The 16,085-nt window shown below is 36.5% G+C and overlaps 1 protein-coding gene across 4 annotated transcripts; it reads left to right on the forward strand.

Annotated features, from left to right (window-relative positions):
* Positions 1 to 1,048: 1,048 nt before the first annotated feature.
* Positions 1,049 to 15,229, forward strand: prpf18 (pre-mRNA processing factor 18). Of its 4 annotated transcripts, XM_023955393.1 has the most exons (12): positions 1,050 to 1,219; positions 2,539 to 2,616; positions 2,841 to 2,867; positions 6,385 to 6,486; positions 6,583 to 6,696; positions 6,819 to 6,965; positions 10,415 to 10,483; positions 10,730 to 10,870; positions 10,957 to 11,028; positions 11,102 to 11,257; positions 12,072 to 12,152; positions 13,876 to 15,229. In XM_023955393.1, exons 1-11 carry the CDS (start codon positions 1,154 to 1,156, stop codon positions 12,150 to 12,152), a joined length of 1,053 nt encoding a protein of 350 aa, XP_023811161.1. In that variant the 5' UTR covers positions 1,050 to 1,153; the 3' UTR covers positions 13,876 to 15,229. The 4 variants fall into 4 exon arrangements, with proteins under 4 accessions (XP_011474546.1, XP_023811161.1, XP_011474545.1 ...); XM_011476243.3 differs by lacking the exon at positions 13,876 to 15,229 and having other exon boundaries at positions 6,819 to 6,929; positions 12,072 to 12,958; XM_011476244.3 differs by lacking the exons at positions 2,841 to 2,867; positions 13,876 to 15,229 and having other exon boundaries at positions 1,049 to 1,219; positions 6,819 to 6,929; positions 12,072 to 12,958.
* Positions 15,230 to 16,085: the final 856 nt, after the last annotated feature.

A 16,085-nucleotide genomic window follows, 5' to 3' on the forward strand; every position in this document is an offset into this window, starting at 1 on the left:
TTGATTAGAAAAATGAAACTTTTGAAAAAGTGAATGAATGAATACACTTACTCTGTTTTAAAGCAGCTGACATACCACAGGATTTCAATTTGACAAAAAAAAAACCTTTTAGAAAAGTAGCTCAAATAATAAAGAGATTTCTTTGGCTTTGGTTCGCAGTATAGTTTTCTGAATTCATCATTTAGAACTTAAAATTATTTGTTTTAATTTGGGCTTTCAGGCTTTTTGAGTTATTGTAAATGGGATGTTCATATCAGCCAACACTTCTTTTTACCTTATGGACAAATGATGGACACAATGAAACAAATAGAAGCAGCAAAAACCCACGTGACTTACTAGCCGATCTAGCAGGGTCTGCAACACAATATCAAAGCAGGAATGGACAAGAACGACCACCATTAAACGAGATAGATTGTGTATAAAGTTTGACAAAAATAAACAGTTTTATTAATTCGGATTGCACGATTTCTAAGTTACTTTCAATCAAGTTACTTCAACACAGATGAAGTAAAATTGCCCCCCCCCGGTCTCCAAAAGATGAACTAAACTGGCTTAACATTTAAATAAATGAGATTGACTAAAAAATAGTTCTAAATAGTTGCCATTATCTTACGGAACCCGTAACGTTTCGCCAATTTTTGTGACAAAGTTTAACACAAACAAGCTGTGGTTTGCTAGGACAAAAACGGAATTTTGTTAAGGAATAATTTAAAAGTTCTCTCTCTCAAAGCTTTCTAGCTTTGTGGTTGTTGTTTTCATATCCTTGCTTCATGTTGCTTTTTTTTCATAATAAATGTGTTTTTTTTAAATGATGGTTTCAAACCTTTCCATTTTTTAGCTGGAATGTTTAAATTAAAACTTTGAAAATAAAACAGATGAAAAAAATAAAACTAACATGATTTCTTGAATTTTTCTGCAATCCTCAATGCAATAGAACAACTTACTGAAAAACAACTTTATCATTCATTTACGTCTGTCAGTCTTTTCAAAGCCGTTTTATTTTGAAAGGTTAACCCGGCAGTAAAACGCACAACTTTTAAAATGAAAGTTCAGTCTTTCAATATTTTCCGGTCCATTCGGCTTCACAACAACTCTGTATCGTGGACACTTTGGATATATTCACCATTAATTTCCTCATATTAGCTTTGTAAAAATGGATATACTTAAAGCTGAAATAGCAAGAAAAAGAAAGCTCCTCGAAGAGAATCAGCTTGTTGATGTAAGTGTCTAAAAATTCCACACTTACTTAACTAAATTAGCACTTCGTTCGTAGCTAGCTAGCTCAGCTGAGCTGGCTTGATCATCGATAGACAGTCTTTTAACAACGTTAAGCTCTTTTTAAAAAACATATAAAGTAGTAATATTACAAATCCCATGCACTTTAGTATGTCTGTAGCCATGCCTTTAAATAAATAAACAGATAATCTAGTTTCGTAACGTTTCTTTTGGTGTAGCTAGTTCTGTTCTGAGTCTGAGAGGACTGGTACCTTTTTTTTAAACCAACATTAGCTCATATTCATTCGGTACTTTACTATGTACTTTACTTGTTTGACCTAAGCGTTATCAACGATCATGAACGGCATCTTGAATGTGTAAAAAGTAGAACAAAATAATAGTAAAATTGAAAAATTTACGTCAACTGTTAGCTTAGCGCCCATGGCGTAAAACAATTGCGCATGCGTACAAAACATTATAGCATTTTTACACTTCCTAAATGTACATAATATCCATAAAATATATCAGAATACATGTGGAAAAATAAACTGCATTTTAACAGAATTTCTAACTTTATATGAATTAAAATATATGGGTAATGTATATGTATATGAACGTATAAAATGTAATTATAATTTTAATTCTTAAACCGTTTTTTTTAAGTTACTGAAGATACAATTCTGCTAGATATAGGCATAAAATAGGCATTATAATACTAAATTTATGTTTATTTTGTTTTTCGATTATCTGTTCTTTTGCATTTTTTTCCTTCAGGTTGCAATTACTAATTGTTTTTTTTTTTTAATTCAGTGTATTTTACGTTATCTTGTGTTTTATTTAAACATTTAATATATATATATATATATATATATATATATATATATATATATATATATATATATATATATATATATATATAATTCCTTTTTTTCTTTTAAAATATTGAGCCAATAGCTAACAACTGTAAGGTTACTAAGATTGCAATGAGTATTCTTAAATCTTTTAGATCTTTTTTTTATTGGGTGATATTCAAACAAATGAATGTATCTTTTGCTAATTAATAAAGTTGCTGAAAAATGCTCTACATAAGTAAAAACAGTCTCCCTCAAAAATGTAGTTTGATCCAAATAACACAACCATCTGTTATTTTATATTATGGGATGTTTCAACGATTTTTAAACGTAGCCATCTTTTCTTGATAATGCAGACAAGGCAGAATTATATATAGTACTACTGCTGTGGTCTTCATGTATTACTACATATATTACTTTTCCAACGTTAAGTATTTGCCTTCATTTAAAATAATTGTTTTTGTCATTGCAGGATTCCAAGAAATTCTTTAAAAGGGCAGAACTTGCACAGAAAGAGCAGGAGGACTACTACAGAAGATGTGGATTGAAGGTTGATGTTCTGTCACTCTTGCTAACACATATACCAACTTTTAACACTCTAAGAGACATTTTAATCACTTTAATTTTATGCATGGTGTGACTGTGATTCAATGAAGTTCGTAAACTTTTGCCAGAAAACAAAATATGGCCTAGTTTTGATATTCGACTTTATGTAAGTGACTGTGTGTATTGTGCTGTTTTTCTGCAACTTGCCTCTGCTGCCTGCATCTGTAGGTGCAGAGAGAGACTCCTGAGAGACAGGTATGGGAATGCAAGGTTGCAAAAAGGATGCATGATAAAAGGATCTAACATGCTGTGTACCTAAAGCTTCCTCTTCCTTGGCCACAATTCTGACATTTATCTTCTGAGTCAAGATGAACATAGAAACACCTCGGTGGAGCCAATTTGATCTTTATTGGTTTATCTATGTAAATGTAAATTCTAAAACCCCTTATGTGTATTTTCCTATTAGAAACTTAAGAAAATCATCAGATGAGGTTGTTCTGACATGTTTTGCATTCTCATAGTGGTGTAGCAATACTAGCAGGTTGAAAAGGCTTATTTTGGGCACTAAAGGAAGCTAAAGAAAAAGTCACTATCAACTTGTTTTTGACCCCTTGTGCATTTTAGGAGGTGAAGACAGCATTGAAGATATATCCCTTTCTACTTTCATGTAACCACAAAAATCACAATGCAGGAGGTGTCAGTGCAGCTGATTTAGAGATCAGTTAAGTTCAAGCACAAATCTCATGGTTTTCCAGGTGTGAACTGCTGAGGCTTGTTACATTTGTCAAACAGTTGCTGTTATCGGAGAACTTAGTTGTTTGGTCAGGCAAACAACTTTTTTATTTCCGTTTGAATTCAGTTTATAAAATGTCTACTAAACAACTGACGTCTCAATTCGAAGGTCTAACGCAAAGAGTCACAAGTCACTGATTACTTATTACAAAGATTCTAGAACCTCATCAATCAATCAATCACTTTATTTAGATAGGACTTTTTACCAACAGGCTGTCGAACACAAGGTGCTTGACATGAAAGACGTATATAAACGTCAGTTAGAACAATAAAAGCCACAACACGCATAAGACTAAAAGCAACAACAATAAAAGAACAGATAAAAGGAGGAATTGATGTGGCTAAAATTTGAGGAGGCACTGTATAGACTAAAAGATAGACGAGGTAAAAACATACAAATGATACACCAGAAAAGCCATAAATACATAAAAGCGCAAATAATATGTTGATTTATATGAGTTATTTAAAAGCTAAGAGAGGTCTTTAATGACATTTAAAAATCTTCACATAAGCAGAAACTCTCAGACACTCGGGTAAGTTATTCTACAAATGAGGACCACGGTACTGAAAGGAGCCCTCGCCGTGAATCCTGCTTCTCATAGTGAGCAGAACCTGAGGATTTGAGAACTCTGGAGGGTTTGTAAGGACTGAGGAGATCTGATATTAAGGACGGTCCCAGTCCACTAAGACATTTAAATACTAGGAGGAGAATCTTAAAATCAATCCTGAGGCTGACAAAGTACAGCCAGTGCAGAGACTATAAAGACAGGAGTGATGTGTGCTCTCATGCTTGTATTGGTTAAAACACGTGCAGCTGAGACGAACTGTAATGTGTTGATAGACTGTGTTGGAAGACAAGATAAAAGAGCATTACAATAGTTCAGTCTAAACATGATAAAAGCATGGATTCAAATCTCTGCGCTGATCCTTTGTAGAAAAGTTCTCACTCAGATAATAATTTTTTAAATGAAAAAAACAATCTTAGTTGTGTTTTGAAGTTAAGATCCACATCAAAGAAAACTCCAAGGTTTTTTGCCATGTTACTTAAAGCTACATTTATAATACAACTCACACCAGATCATTGCAATAAGGCCAGACTGTCTTGACTGTATAAATGAAGCTGTTCGTTCAAATTTTGGCACATCCCGTCAGGGATCGCCACAGCGAATCAGCTTTCACTGATTCACAGAGGTTTGGCAGAAAGTTTTTACAGCGGATACTCTTCCTGACAAAACCCTGTGTTTTCAAGGCCCAGGGAGACTCAGATGGGTAGCAGTGCGATGGCTGTTGCCTAAGGACTCACAAAACCAGCAGATCATTTTATTTAGTGTCATTCTTACTGAGCAAACGATGAGTAAATGTGGAGAGGAAACTCCATCTAAAGGGTTGAATACTAAAAACTGTTTTACTTATATGGATGTGAAAGCTAGGTTCTCTTTCCAAATGAGGCTACTGAAAGAAGTGAATGTAAATGATCAGATGGACATTGGATTTCAGGGCCAGCTGCAGTTGATGTTAAATGGATCACAGAGATGAGAACACTGTTATGAAAGACAAAAAGGTTTTCTTTGCCGTCTTTATTTTGTATAATATATAATATGCAGGACCACAAGGTCAATCAAGCTCCGAATGTCTGGCTGATAACAAGAAATATTTACGACTGTTTCTCATTCAGTTCTCTAACAAACATCACATTTATTGTTGATGCGTTTGTTCGTAAAAAGAAAATGAAAGGAACTTCTTTTTTTATTTTTTAATATGCTCAGTAAATTTACTTTTGTCGAAGGTTGTTTTTGTTTTTTGGAAATTTGTAAAAATGTTGTCTTAATTCAAATAACTACCGTAGTGTTTAGGTATGAGGTGCAAATCAGAAGATCTTCTGACATTTTTCCAATGTTCACAGTGCTCCATGCTTAATTATCCTTTGACATAGCATTGTTCCTTTGGTTTACATTGGAAACTATAAAATGAGGTAATTTTGTGGGAAAATGAAATGTTAAAAGCAGCTCAACAAGGAAAGGAAGTCACACATGCTGTGGATGTCAGCATGACATTGAGCTAAAAAAGAATTATTTTGGACTGTTTATAGTTGTTTTTTTTTAAATAAAGCTTTGCTTTTTGTTTTTGCAAATGATCTGTGACACATTCTTCTATATTTAAATTAAACACAAGTATTTTTGTTTCATTAGATAGCTTTTTTGTAAATAAGATCATTTTTTTTTCTCCAAGTTTGTTCAGCGCTTGAAACGCTTCAGTTCTGAAGCTGTGTGGGTGTCTGTTTGTCATTTCTTTTTCTTCTTTGTTTTTTGTTATCTGTTGTTTGTTTGAAGGCTTTTTGTTTCGGTTGCATATTTGTCTGTGACCGTGCTTCTGAAACAACAGTCTAATTGGTCCCTGTGCATGTTTTCATGAAAGCATGATCTGGTATGATTGTCATTGCAAATTGTCACTCACATGTTTGCTTTTATGAAGCTTTAAAATTTGTTGAAACTATTATAATAACACTTATTTAGAGATGCATAAGTATTAATTCTAACTCCTGTACTGTTAAGTTTTTTTTTTAATTGAAATTTGCTAAAAAGGTTACGATGTGAACACGTGTTATGAAACTTGACTCAAGACTTTATTAAGCTCTGTAAAAGTTAAGGTCTTCTTGTTATTAAACTCTTTTAATTTAAGTATTATTTTACAAAATAATACAAACAGTAAGACTAAATTAAAATTGTTTGGGAAGTGATACCAGTTGGTTAAATTTTCCAGATTTAGTTCATCTTAAGTTAGTTGAAAGCCTGAACATCTTGGATTGATTCATTTAATGGCTTTATCTGCAGTCTCATTTCATTCATATATTTCCTTGAAAACCTCAGTTTTGCTTCATGGCTGTATTTGCAGTGACACTGTTTTGAGCTGATTAACATGTCAGTTTTTTTCCTATGCATCTTTATTAATACCGGTCTGTTCTTTCAACGTTGTTCTGAAGATTGATCATAAGGAGGACGACGAGCCGTCCAGCTCATCGAACCCAGTTTTAGAATTAGAACTAACAGAGGAGAAGCTCCCGATGACGCTGTCACGACAGGAGGTGAGGCCACGCATGACAGCTGCCCCTTTTGTCTTCAAGGATGCTTTCTTTGAGCGTTTTACATGCTGTATGTTCTACTTTCTCATATTTATCCAGGTTATTCGGCGACTTCGAGAACGAGGGGAACCAATCCGATTGTTTGGAGAGTCGGATTATGATGCCTTCCAGAGACTCAGGAAAATTGAAATTCTTACCCCAGAAGTGAACAAGGTGAAGGAGAAGATCTTAAAGAAGCTTGTTGTAATTCTGATGATTTAGAAAGGCTGAAAACAATCGTCTGACTTAGAAGGTCTGACACTTTTCTTTATGTTGACTTCTCTCTTTGGCCATAGGGTCTGCGAAACGACTTAAAAGCAGCCATGGACAAGATCGACCAGCAGTACTTAAATGAGATAGTAGGAGGAACAGAGGCAGGGGAGGTGGACACGCAACACGACCTGAAGGTACACGAAGAGAACACCACTATAGAGGAGCTGGAGGTACAGTGCACAGGCAAATGCACCAGGACACACAAGTCACTAAATACCGTATTATCTGGAGTATAAGTCGCTGTTTATTTATACAGTTTGGCCAGAGGTGTGACTTATGCTCAGGGACTAATATGGGATTCCCCCCCCCCCCAAAAAAAAATTCCCACTAACAACTGGTTGCCCTTTAGCGGTTGTTTCCCAACAACAACTGCTAGAGGGCGCTGTAGGTGAGTGTATCAGTATTTGCCACACACAGCAACACTGAGGAAGTGCCATCCAAAACATACAGAGTCTGATTCTCATTTCCATCAAGGCATTATTATTTTATTAATTGTTCCCTCCTTGGACTAATGCGGGACATCAAGTCATCAAACTGGGTTACAGAGAGACGGAAGTACAGCTGAAAGCGCTGTCATTCAGACGCAGGTCCTGCAGCATAGAAGGCAACGATCAGCCTAACAAAAAAAATGACTGAAAGATGTCAGGAACCCAGACACGGAGACATGGTTACTGATACTTTTGTAGAGCTCTTCAAAATAAATTAACCTGATCTCCCAACGTCATCCGTGTCTTCCATGTGTTGTAAATGAGATATACAGTCAATGTAGCAGATTTGTTTGGTGGTGGATTTGTTCCAAAGCTACAGCTTAGATTCCAGAGCGAATTGTAAATATTTAATTCTTCTTAATTATGCATTTTTTGGCTCTTGCAACTTACACTCCAGAAAATACGGTAGCTTTGTCACTTTTTGTGGTATTTAAATGGAAGTGAAGGTTGCTTCTGTTGTTGACTTGGCCATATCAGAGCATTATTGTGTGATTTCTAATGTCACCAGTCAAATCCAGCAGGAAGCCTCAGTGAGAACTGTGAGGAAACGGTATTTAACTCCTGAAGTGGCTGCAAGTTTTATTGATATTTTTAAGCAAACTCCTGCTCAGATTTTACCTGCACCCTGTGATTTTATTGTTGATCCTTTTTATAACAGACTTCCGTCTTCCATAGATGCAGTGGATTAAGAACCACTCCTAAAATCCCATGGAAGACTGATGACATTAAGGGTTCGAAGCCGAATAGCAGGAGGGCAGAGAGGAGATACAGGAAGACGAAATTAATAATTCATAAAGACATTTTAAAAGAACAACTCAAAATTTACAATAACTCCGTTAAACGAGCCAGAACCTCCTATTTTTCAAAAATCATTTCAGAAATAAAAACAACCCCAAATATCTTTTAAAAACAATTGATATTTTAATAAACAAAGACTTTAACAAGTCCTCCATGCCATCATCTAATGCTGCATGTGAGGACTTTGCAGACCACTTCATGGGTAAAATCAATGCTATAAGATCAAACATTTCATCCATGCAATACACTGATCTTAACAGATCACCAGCATTGTTTTTACCAGAAGAAACACTGGGGAATTTTGTCCTGGTTGATGCAGAGATGCTTGGTCGAGTTGTATCCCAAGTAAACATTACAACCTGCCTTTTAGATCCCATTCCCACTTCACTTTTTAAAACATTTAATGGATTCTTTGAGTCAGAGCTTTTAAACATAGTAAACTGCTCTCTTCAGACGGGGGTCTCTGCCTGTAAGATGGCAGTGGTGAGGCCCCTTCTGAAAAAGAGTCAATTAGACCCGAAAACTCTGGATAACTATAGACCCGTATCCAACTTACCATTTTTAAGTAAAATTATAGAAAAAAGTGTCGCTACTCAACTGTGTGAGTTTTTAATTACCCAAAAACTTTTAGAGACATATCAGTCTGTTTTTAGGATAAACCATAGTACAGAGATGGCTCTTTTAAAGATCGTTAATGATCTTAGAATAACTTAGGATTCTAGTGGGCCTCTCTGGAAATGTTCTTTAGTGGTTTTACTCTTACCTTACAGATCGACACTTTTATGTAAGTATGGATACGTGCTCTTCAGGAATCCATGAAATTAGTTGTGGGGTTCCCCAAGGGTCGATTTTAGGTCCAATACTGTTTAATTTATATATGTTGCCTCTTGGGGAGGTCATCAGGGGACATGGCAGCTATGCTGATGATACACAGCTTTACCTCGCCGTGTCTCCTGATGACCTTGAACCTGTTAACACTCTTTTAAACTGTATTTTAGATATAAAGTCATGGATGGCAGAAAACGTCTTACAGCTCAACCAGGACAAAACTGAAGTTTTAATCATCCTCGGTTCTGAAGACAAGAGAGAGATGATTTTACCACATCTTCATAATTTTAAACCTTCTCAATGTGTGAGAAACCTGGGCGTACTTTTTGACTCTGAGCTAACATTTATCCCACACATTAAAAATGTCGTTAAGACAGAATTTTACCTTCTTAAAAACATTGCCAGAGTCCGCCCGTTCCTCTCTCTAGCCAGCACAGAGTTGCTGAAGCATGCTTTTATTTTCAGTCGGTAAGATTATTGTAATGCCCTGCTCTCTGGTTTACCCAAAAAGTCTATTTCAAATCTACAGCCATTGCAGAACTCAGCGGCACGAGTTCTGACGAGGACCAGAGGGCGGGAACACATTACACCAGTTTTAAAATGGCTGCATTGGCTCCCTGTGCATTTCAGGATTGATTTTAAAATTCTTTTAATGGTTTATAAATGTTTTTATGGTCTTGGGCCTTCTTATTTAAATGATATTATTTTGAAGCATGAGCCCTCGTGGACCCTGAGGTCCTCCTGCTGGCCTCTTAGTTGTTCCTAAGGTGAGGACCAAAACTTATGGTGAGGCTTTGTTCTGCCATTACGGTCCTCGCCTGTGGAACAGCCTTCCGGAGAACCTCAGGGCCGCAGAGACTGTAGAGGTTTTTAAAAAGAGGCTCAAGACTCACCTTTTTAATTTAGCTTTTATTTGATTGTAACTGCTAATTTATTCTATTAGTTTTAGTATAGGTTATTTTATGTATTTAATTTCATTTTATGCATCTTATTCTCAATTTTATTTTTATAAACATCTTATGTCTTTAATTTTAGTATCTTATCATGATTTTAGCCCCAGTGTTTCTTGTGGGGATCTTTTCCTCCAGGGCTTGCTGGCTTGGTCGGTGGTTGTTGCCGCGGTTGTCGCCCTTGCTGGGGCAGCTGGAGTTTAACTTTGCAGCCTCACGGCTGTGAAGTGGACCCCGATGCTGTTCCAGTCTGGGGGGGCGCTGTGGCGATGCTCCCATGGCCAAGCTGGCTCCTGGTATGAAAGGATTCCCAAATACTGTTTCCTCACAGCAGAGCCATGCCTTACTTGTTTATTTCTTTATTTATTGTTTATTTATTTATTTATTTATTTTTACAGTTACAGAGTCATTATTCATTGTACGTGGGGGTCATGGGTCATAAGTTTTAACAGAGGGGAGTGGGAAGGGTGAAGGGTGGGTAGGGTTTTTACTGTAATATTGTGTTTTCTCTTGAGTTTGATTTTTTTTAAGTTTGATATCATAATTACTGTTTAGGTTCTTGGAAAAACCCTGGGAACAGGGGATGACAGTGGAGACCAGGATGTTATCCACAAGGTTTTAAGGGTAAGGCAAAGCAATGCATGTCCACCTTTCTATGTAGAGGGAGCTGTTGGATAAAATGTCTTCAGTATTTCCCCGGCTGATGTTTGTGTTATTGATTTATTAAAGTTTTTATCGAAATGGCTAATTTTCCTATTTAACAGGAATGATAGAGTTTCAAAACCCATATGTTTAAAAGTAGGATGTTTTGTTGTCCACAAATACTTAAGTAAACTATTTTAGCCTGTATTTCCCCTCGCTGCATTGCAGTTTCTTCTTGGCGTTTGGGCTAAAGATCTGAACAGTCGGGAAGATCTGGTCAAGCGCAGCGTTCAGGGCAAGCTGGCCAGTGCCACACACTCACAGACGGAGTCTTATCTCAGGCCTTTGTTCCGGAAGCTCAGAAAGAAGGTAACTGTTTTGACAGCAGAACCGTCTGCAATGCAAGCTCAGAAGTTTGGATTTAATTTTAGGAAAAATCCTTTCATTTCTTTCAGAATTTACCTGCTGACATCAAAGAGTCAATCACAGACATCATAAAATTTATGTTGGAAAGGGAATATGTGAAGGTATGCGAGCTTTTTTTATCCACTTCCTCTTTTAAATGTTTACTACAAATAACTGTTAACAAATCTGTTCCAGGCAAATGATGCATATCTTCAGATGGCTATCGGGAATGCTCCATGGCCCATTGGTGTAACAATGGTTGGTATCCACGCTCGTACTGGACGAGAAAAGATCTTTTCCAAACACGTGGCCCACGTTCTCAACGATGAGACGCAGAGGAAATACATTCAGGTGAGATCCAAGGTTAAAATCTGCAGTCTGACTTTGGAAAACACTGTTTTATTGTCACCGCAACTGTTAGAAGTACTGGATTTTATATTTTGGGTCATTTTGAAGTATGTTTACATTTAACATTCAGGACAAAACAAAACAAAAAACAATTCTGCTAACTCTTTTTGTAGAAATGAAATTATAGATTACACATAATGTTCGTTTAAAGCAAAAATGACTCAGGTGTTTTTGATTTGGGCTAAAAACAGCTTAATCATAATTAGAAGTCCACTGAGAATGCCTTTAAAATGAGCTCCTTGACACTTCGTTTTGGGGAAAATATCTCAAGATCTCAAAGATCCCATGTCGATTTTTTTTTCCTCTTCCTTTGTATTTATTCTGCGGGGTTTCTTTGAGTCAAAATATTAACTAATGAAAATGTTTTCCTCTTTAGTCAGATTCCAATTTTGCTTTTTGTCAGTATTTAATAAAGGAAAGTTATTAATTAATGAGATTTCAGACAGTAGTTTGTCAATTACTGTATGTTTGTCTAAAAATAGATACGTTTTGTCTCTTTTTGTCTGTCTTTTAGCTTAAAGGAAAAAAAAAGTTCTTGTTGTTATTTTTCTTCCTTAACGTTTGATTTTCATAACGTTCCTATGACTGTTCTTTAATCCCTGCTGTAAAGACCTACTTGGGACAAATCTAAAACATGATTTTTGCATGCCTCATGTTTAACCAGACTGTCATGTCCTAAACTGGATTCAACAAAGTCCCTTTTAATGTTGAAATGAAAATGTTATTCCTAACTGGAGGATGTCTTCTTTCTCCACAGGGGCTCAAGAGGCTAATGACCATCTGCCAGAAACACTTTACAACAGATCCATCAAAGTGTGTGGAGTACAACGCTCTGTAGCTTTTGACTTTTCCTTCTGGAAGATAAAGCTGTTGTGTTTATGGTAGTTTTCTATTAGCTGCGCGCTCAACATTTCCAGGAAATACTTTAACTTTTCTGCAGGAACAATGACCATGTACATGTTCTTTTCTTAGTGTAGTGTTGTGGGAAAATACTAGGGTTAAGTATTGGTGAACCTCAGTGTCTCAGGATCAAATCTTTCGCACACAAAGTTTAGAACTCACATTTAATAAACATCCCAAGCTCCTCATTGTATTCATGTTGTTTGATTTTTCAAATATGAAGTGCAGGCAGCATTGTTTTTGATGCCCAAAGGACCTTTTTTTTTAAACCACACTTACTACTTTTTCCTCTTATTTGAATAGATAATAACAGGATTATATCTTATTTGGCTTTTCGATGACTTGTTTTTCTGCTGTAAAGGAGGAAAAAAAGATTTACAACTGAAGTATTTCACAAAATGGCTAACTTCACTTCCCACAGATATATTTCTGTTTTTGTCTTTCACCACATAATTGAACCAGTTAGTGTGTTGCGTCAGCATTGCAGAAAATACTTGTTTTACTGTAGCATCTGTTAGGACTTAAATTGCTTGTATAATTACAAAAGTCAATGTTTCCCTTCTGAGATAATTGTGTTCTATAATTGCCAAGATTTTCACTCGTGTCTTCTGCAAACGGACTGCTGAACGGATCTATTTTTAGTCACCATAGACCGTGCTTTGTCATTTTATGAAGATGGCTGCAGAGACTATGAAGGCCTCTCACCCCTGCATGGTTCAGTAAAGGACTATTTTTGCACTGCTACCTTCATATTCATGAGTAACGCATTAACCAGATGAAATAAATAATTCAAATTCCTTTTTTTAAGCACAGCTAGATGGCAATCCAAAGAATTAATAAAGCCGGAACAACCACTGAATAGGTAGAGAAGGGCTTTAATAGTTTTGTTAAGAGAATAGCATCCCGTCTCATACTCTGACCTTATTACTCTGAGTAACCATGGTGATCTGATCTTCTCCTTGTGGTGATAGTATGTTCTTGTCTGCCTGAGACCACGTCACCACGGTTTCAGTCTGTCGGCTCTGAACACGTCAGTATTCACAGGCTCATCTGTGCAGGTTGGAAGTGCAAACACCATAAACCAGAGCTGGGCTTTTAAACTTGCACTTTCAGAGAGCACATTCCAAACATAGATCATTAATTCCTAATAGTTACAGTGGAAGAATCAGCACTTATTAATATACAAGTGATCTCATACTATGCATTTTGTTGTTTTTTTAAATATTTTTATTCATCCAGAGAGGCTTTCTCCCGTCTGTCCTTGAGTTAGAGCAGGCCAAATAGTTTGGCTTTTATCCAGCCTAATCTGATGCGTCATTGTCAGCAATGATATTTGCCAAGGCCTTGAAATGACGCTCCAGCAGAGTGTTTGCCGTTCCCTTCAAAGGAAGAAGGTAATTCTTGAAGGCAGGGACATTGTACAGCTGAGACATCTGGTGCAAGAAAAACAGGTTGTTGAATTGTGGGTTTCAAAAGTTCAGGCTCACTGATCTCATAATGTTCTCTCATTTTGGGCTGCATCATTAAAATATCTAAAAACAAAAACTGCAGGTGGCCTCATGAAAAGTCTTTGGAGATATGAACTGGACTCCCTGACAACAAAGAGGGTTTGTGTTCATTTTTATTGGGGGGGGGGGGGGGGGGGGGGGGGGGGGGGGGCTCCTCTAACGACCTCAGATCTATGCTGCAGCCCCATTAGTGACCATAAGATCTAGACAAGCTGCTTTGGTTCCCACGCAGCACTGTTGTCAGTCATGAAGGTGTTGGAGACCCTCGTATTGCAATTAGCACATTCAAATCCCCGCCATTCATGGAGTGGTCGTTTCCATAGCTCTTGTGAAAATGCATATATTAGAAGGGCAAGGAGAGAATTAAATTAAAACCTGTGTTCAGCAGCTTATTTGCCCTTTTTCTTTATTGATTTTGGGTCACTGAGGCTTTAACAGCAAGCCCAGTCAGATTTGGATGAATAGTTTTTGCCTCTAAATGTCTGGGTTTTTGTTTTATTATTCAAGATACTCTTTCTGTTCATTCTCTTTAAATGTATCAGTTTAGATAATTGCTAAAGTATCATGTGAGATTACAGATAATCATTTAATTTCTTGCCCACCACTCATTTACTGCAGAAATGACTACCAACTTGCATTTTTATAAAATCTGTAATTGAAGCTCAACTCCTCCTGGCTGGAGAGTTAGATTGTTGCCAAGCGCCTGGGATTGTTGAAACCAATAACTGGTGGAGGTGTAGTGTGTCACACTGTTATGCCAGTCTCTCATTTCTGTCTGTCTTTCTCTTGAATGTATTTATTGATTTTTAAACTGATTCAAATAAAAAAAGATCACTAACAGAAGTAAAACAATGAATTTGGATGCAGATTAAGAACGTATCGAGTCAAATTCAATCTTAAATCTATGCAAACAATATTTTTGTAGAATTGCAAGAAAAAAACATACTAAAAACAATCCGTTATAATCCAAAGTTTTTAGAAGAAAGTACAGTCTTGCTAACTTATCTCTATTTAGGGGTGTAGCGATTCATTTTAATGATCATATAATTTGTGGTTGCAAGTCATAGTCAATTTTGGTTCATTTTGAAAAATCTGACTCACTGACCTGAAATCAATCCAGGACATCTTTAGCCCAAGCTTCAACCAGTGTGACTCAGAGATAAATACCGGGGTACCTGAGGTTTTCCAGATTCCTCTAACTTCTTGCAAGATAATCAAGTGTAAATTAAATATGTGTATAAACAAACAAGAATTGATGGCAAATCCATACACATTTTAGTTTCTTAAAGTTCAGCCCACTGTTGTTTTTCCACAACAAAATAATACAATGGGAACAGTATAAGAGCATTCTACCACACTCAATGGTCACATGTTTTTGCAACATTCAAAGTGTTTCACACACGTGGCTTGATCATTTTTTGCTGCCATCATACGTGTGTTGTCATTTGTGATGCACTTGGTCGTTTATACAGAACAGTCAAATAAACCCACTGTGCCTCAATCCAAATGGCGTTTTGAAATTATTGAAACATTATTATAATTATTCTATACTGGAAGAAAACGATTTTATTGGGGGTTTTTTTAATATAAAATGCAAGCGCTTTTTTTGACAGTGGAGCTGCTGTTGAGGCTGTGGTTCTTACACCGCCTCCAACGGGTAAATTGATCTCATCACCAGCCTCAAGTGTTCATTTTATCCACTGTGCTTGAAAGGTCAGAGAATTAGTTAAAATGCTGTTATGAATGTCAATCACTGGAGTCACTCAGCAGGAGTGGGTGGAGGAGAAGTGATGTGAGATGTTTGCATGTGGAATAAGCTTCATGTCTGTTTTTTTTTTTTTTTTTTTAATGGTCTCTTCCAGGATTTCTGGATTTGCTTTTCTTCTCCCGGCAAGTCACAATGATGAATTAGCAACTGTAACTGTATTAATACATCTTATCTTCTAAATTAGCTTTGGCCTCTGAGGAGAGATCACCACTGAGAAACTATTTTTAGTTGCTGCTTCTTGATATTTCGATGAAAACCAAGGGATCATGCAGCTGAAACATGCAATGTTAGATCCAGACACTGATTAACAGACGGCAAGTGACCAGAGGAAACGGAAAAAAACATGATACAGTGGACACGGGGAGGATATAATCTATCATTTATGATCCCCAAAGTCACACCAGCATTCTTTTGTCAGATTAATCTTGCTATGATTTGGATTCCTTCATTATTTTCACATTATTGCTAGAAAGTATTTGACATCTTTTCAGTTTGCGCGCATCCATGTGCGTAAAGGAGACTAAAGAGAGCCAGATTTGGCATCTCCCCTTTTTCAATAACTATAAATCAATAAGTTCCCACGAAGGAAGCCCCC

Source organism: Oryzias latipes, chromosome 6 (assembly GCF_002234675.1).
Source record: "Oryzias latipes chromosome 6, ASM223467v1".
NCBI lineage: Eukaryota > Metazoa > Chordata > Actinopteri > Beloniformes > Adrianichthyidae > Oryzias > Oryzias latipes.

Coding starts and splice junctions, on each gene's coding strand:
- prpf18 (XM_023955393.1), top strand. CDS start 1,154: ATGGATATACTTAAAGCTGAAATAGCAAGAAAAAGAAAGCTCCTCGAA. Junction 2,868..6,384: donor GAGAGACTCCTGAGAGACAG/GTATGGGAATGC, acceptor GTTGTTCTGAAG/ATTGATCATAAGGAGGACGA. Junction 10,484..10,729: donor TTATCCACAAGGTTTTAAGG/GTAAGGCAAAGC, acceptor GCTGCATTGCAG/TTTCTTCTTGGCGTTTGGGC.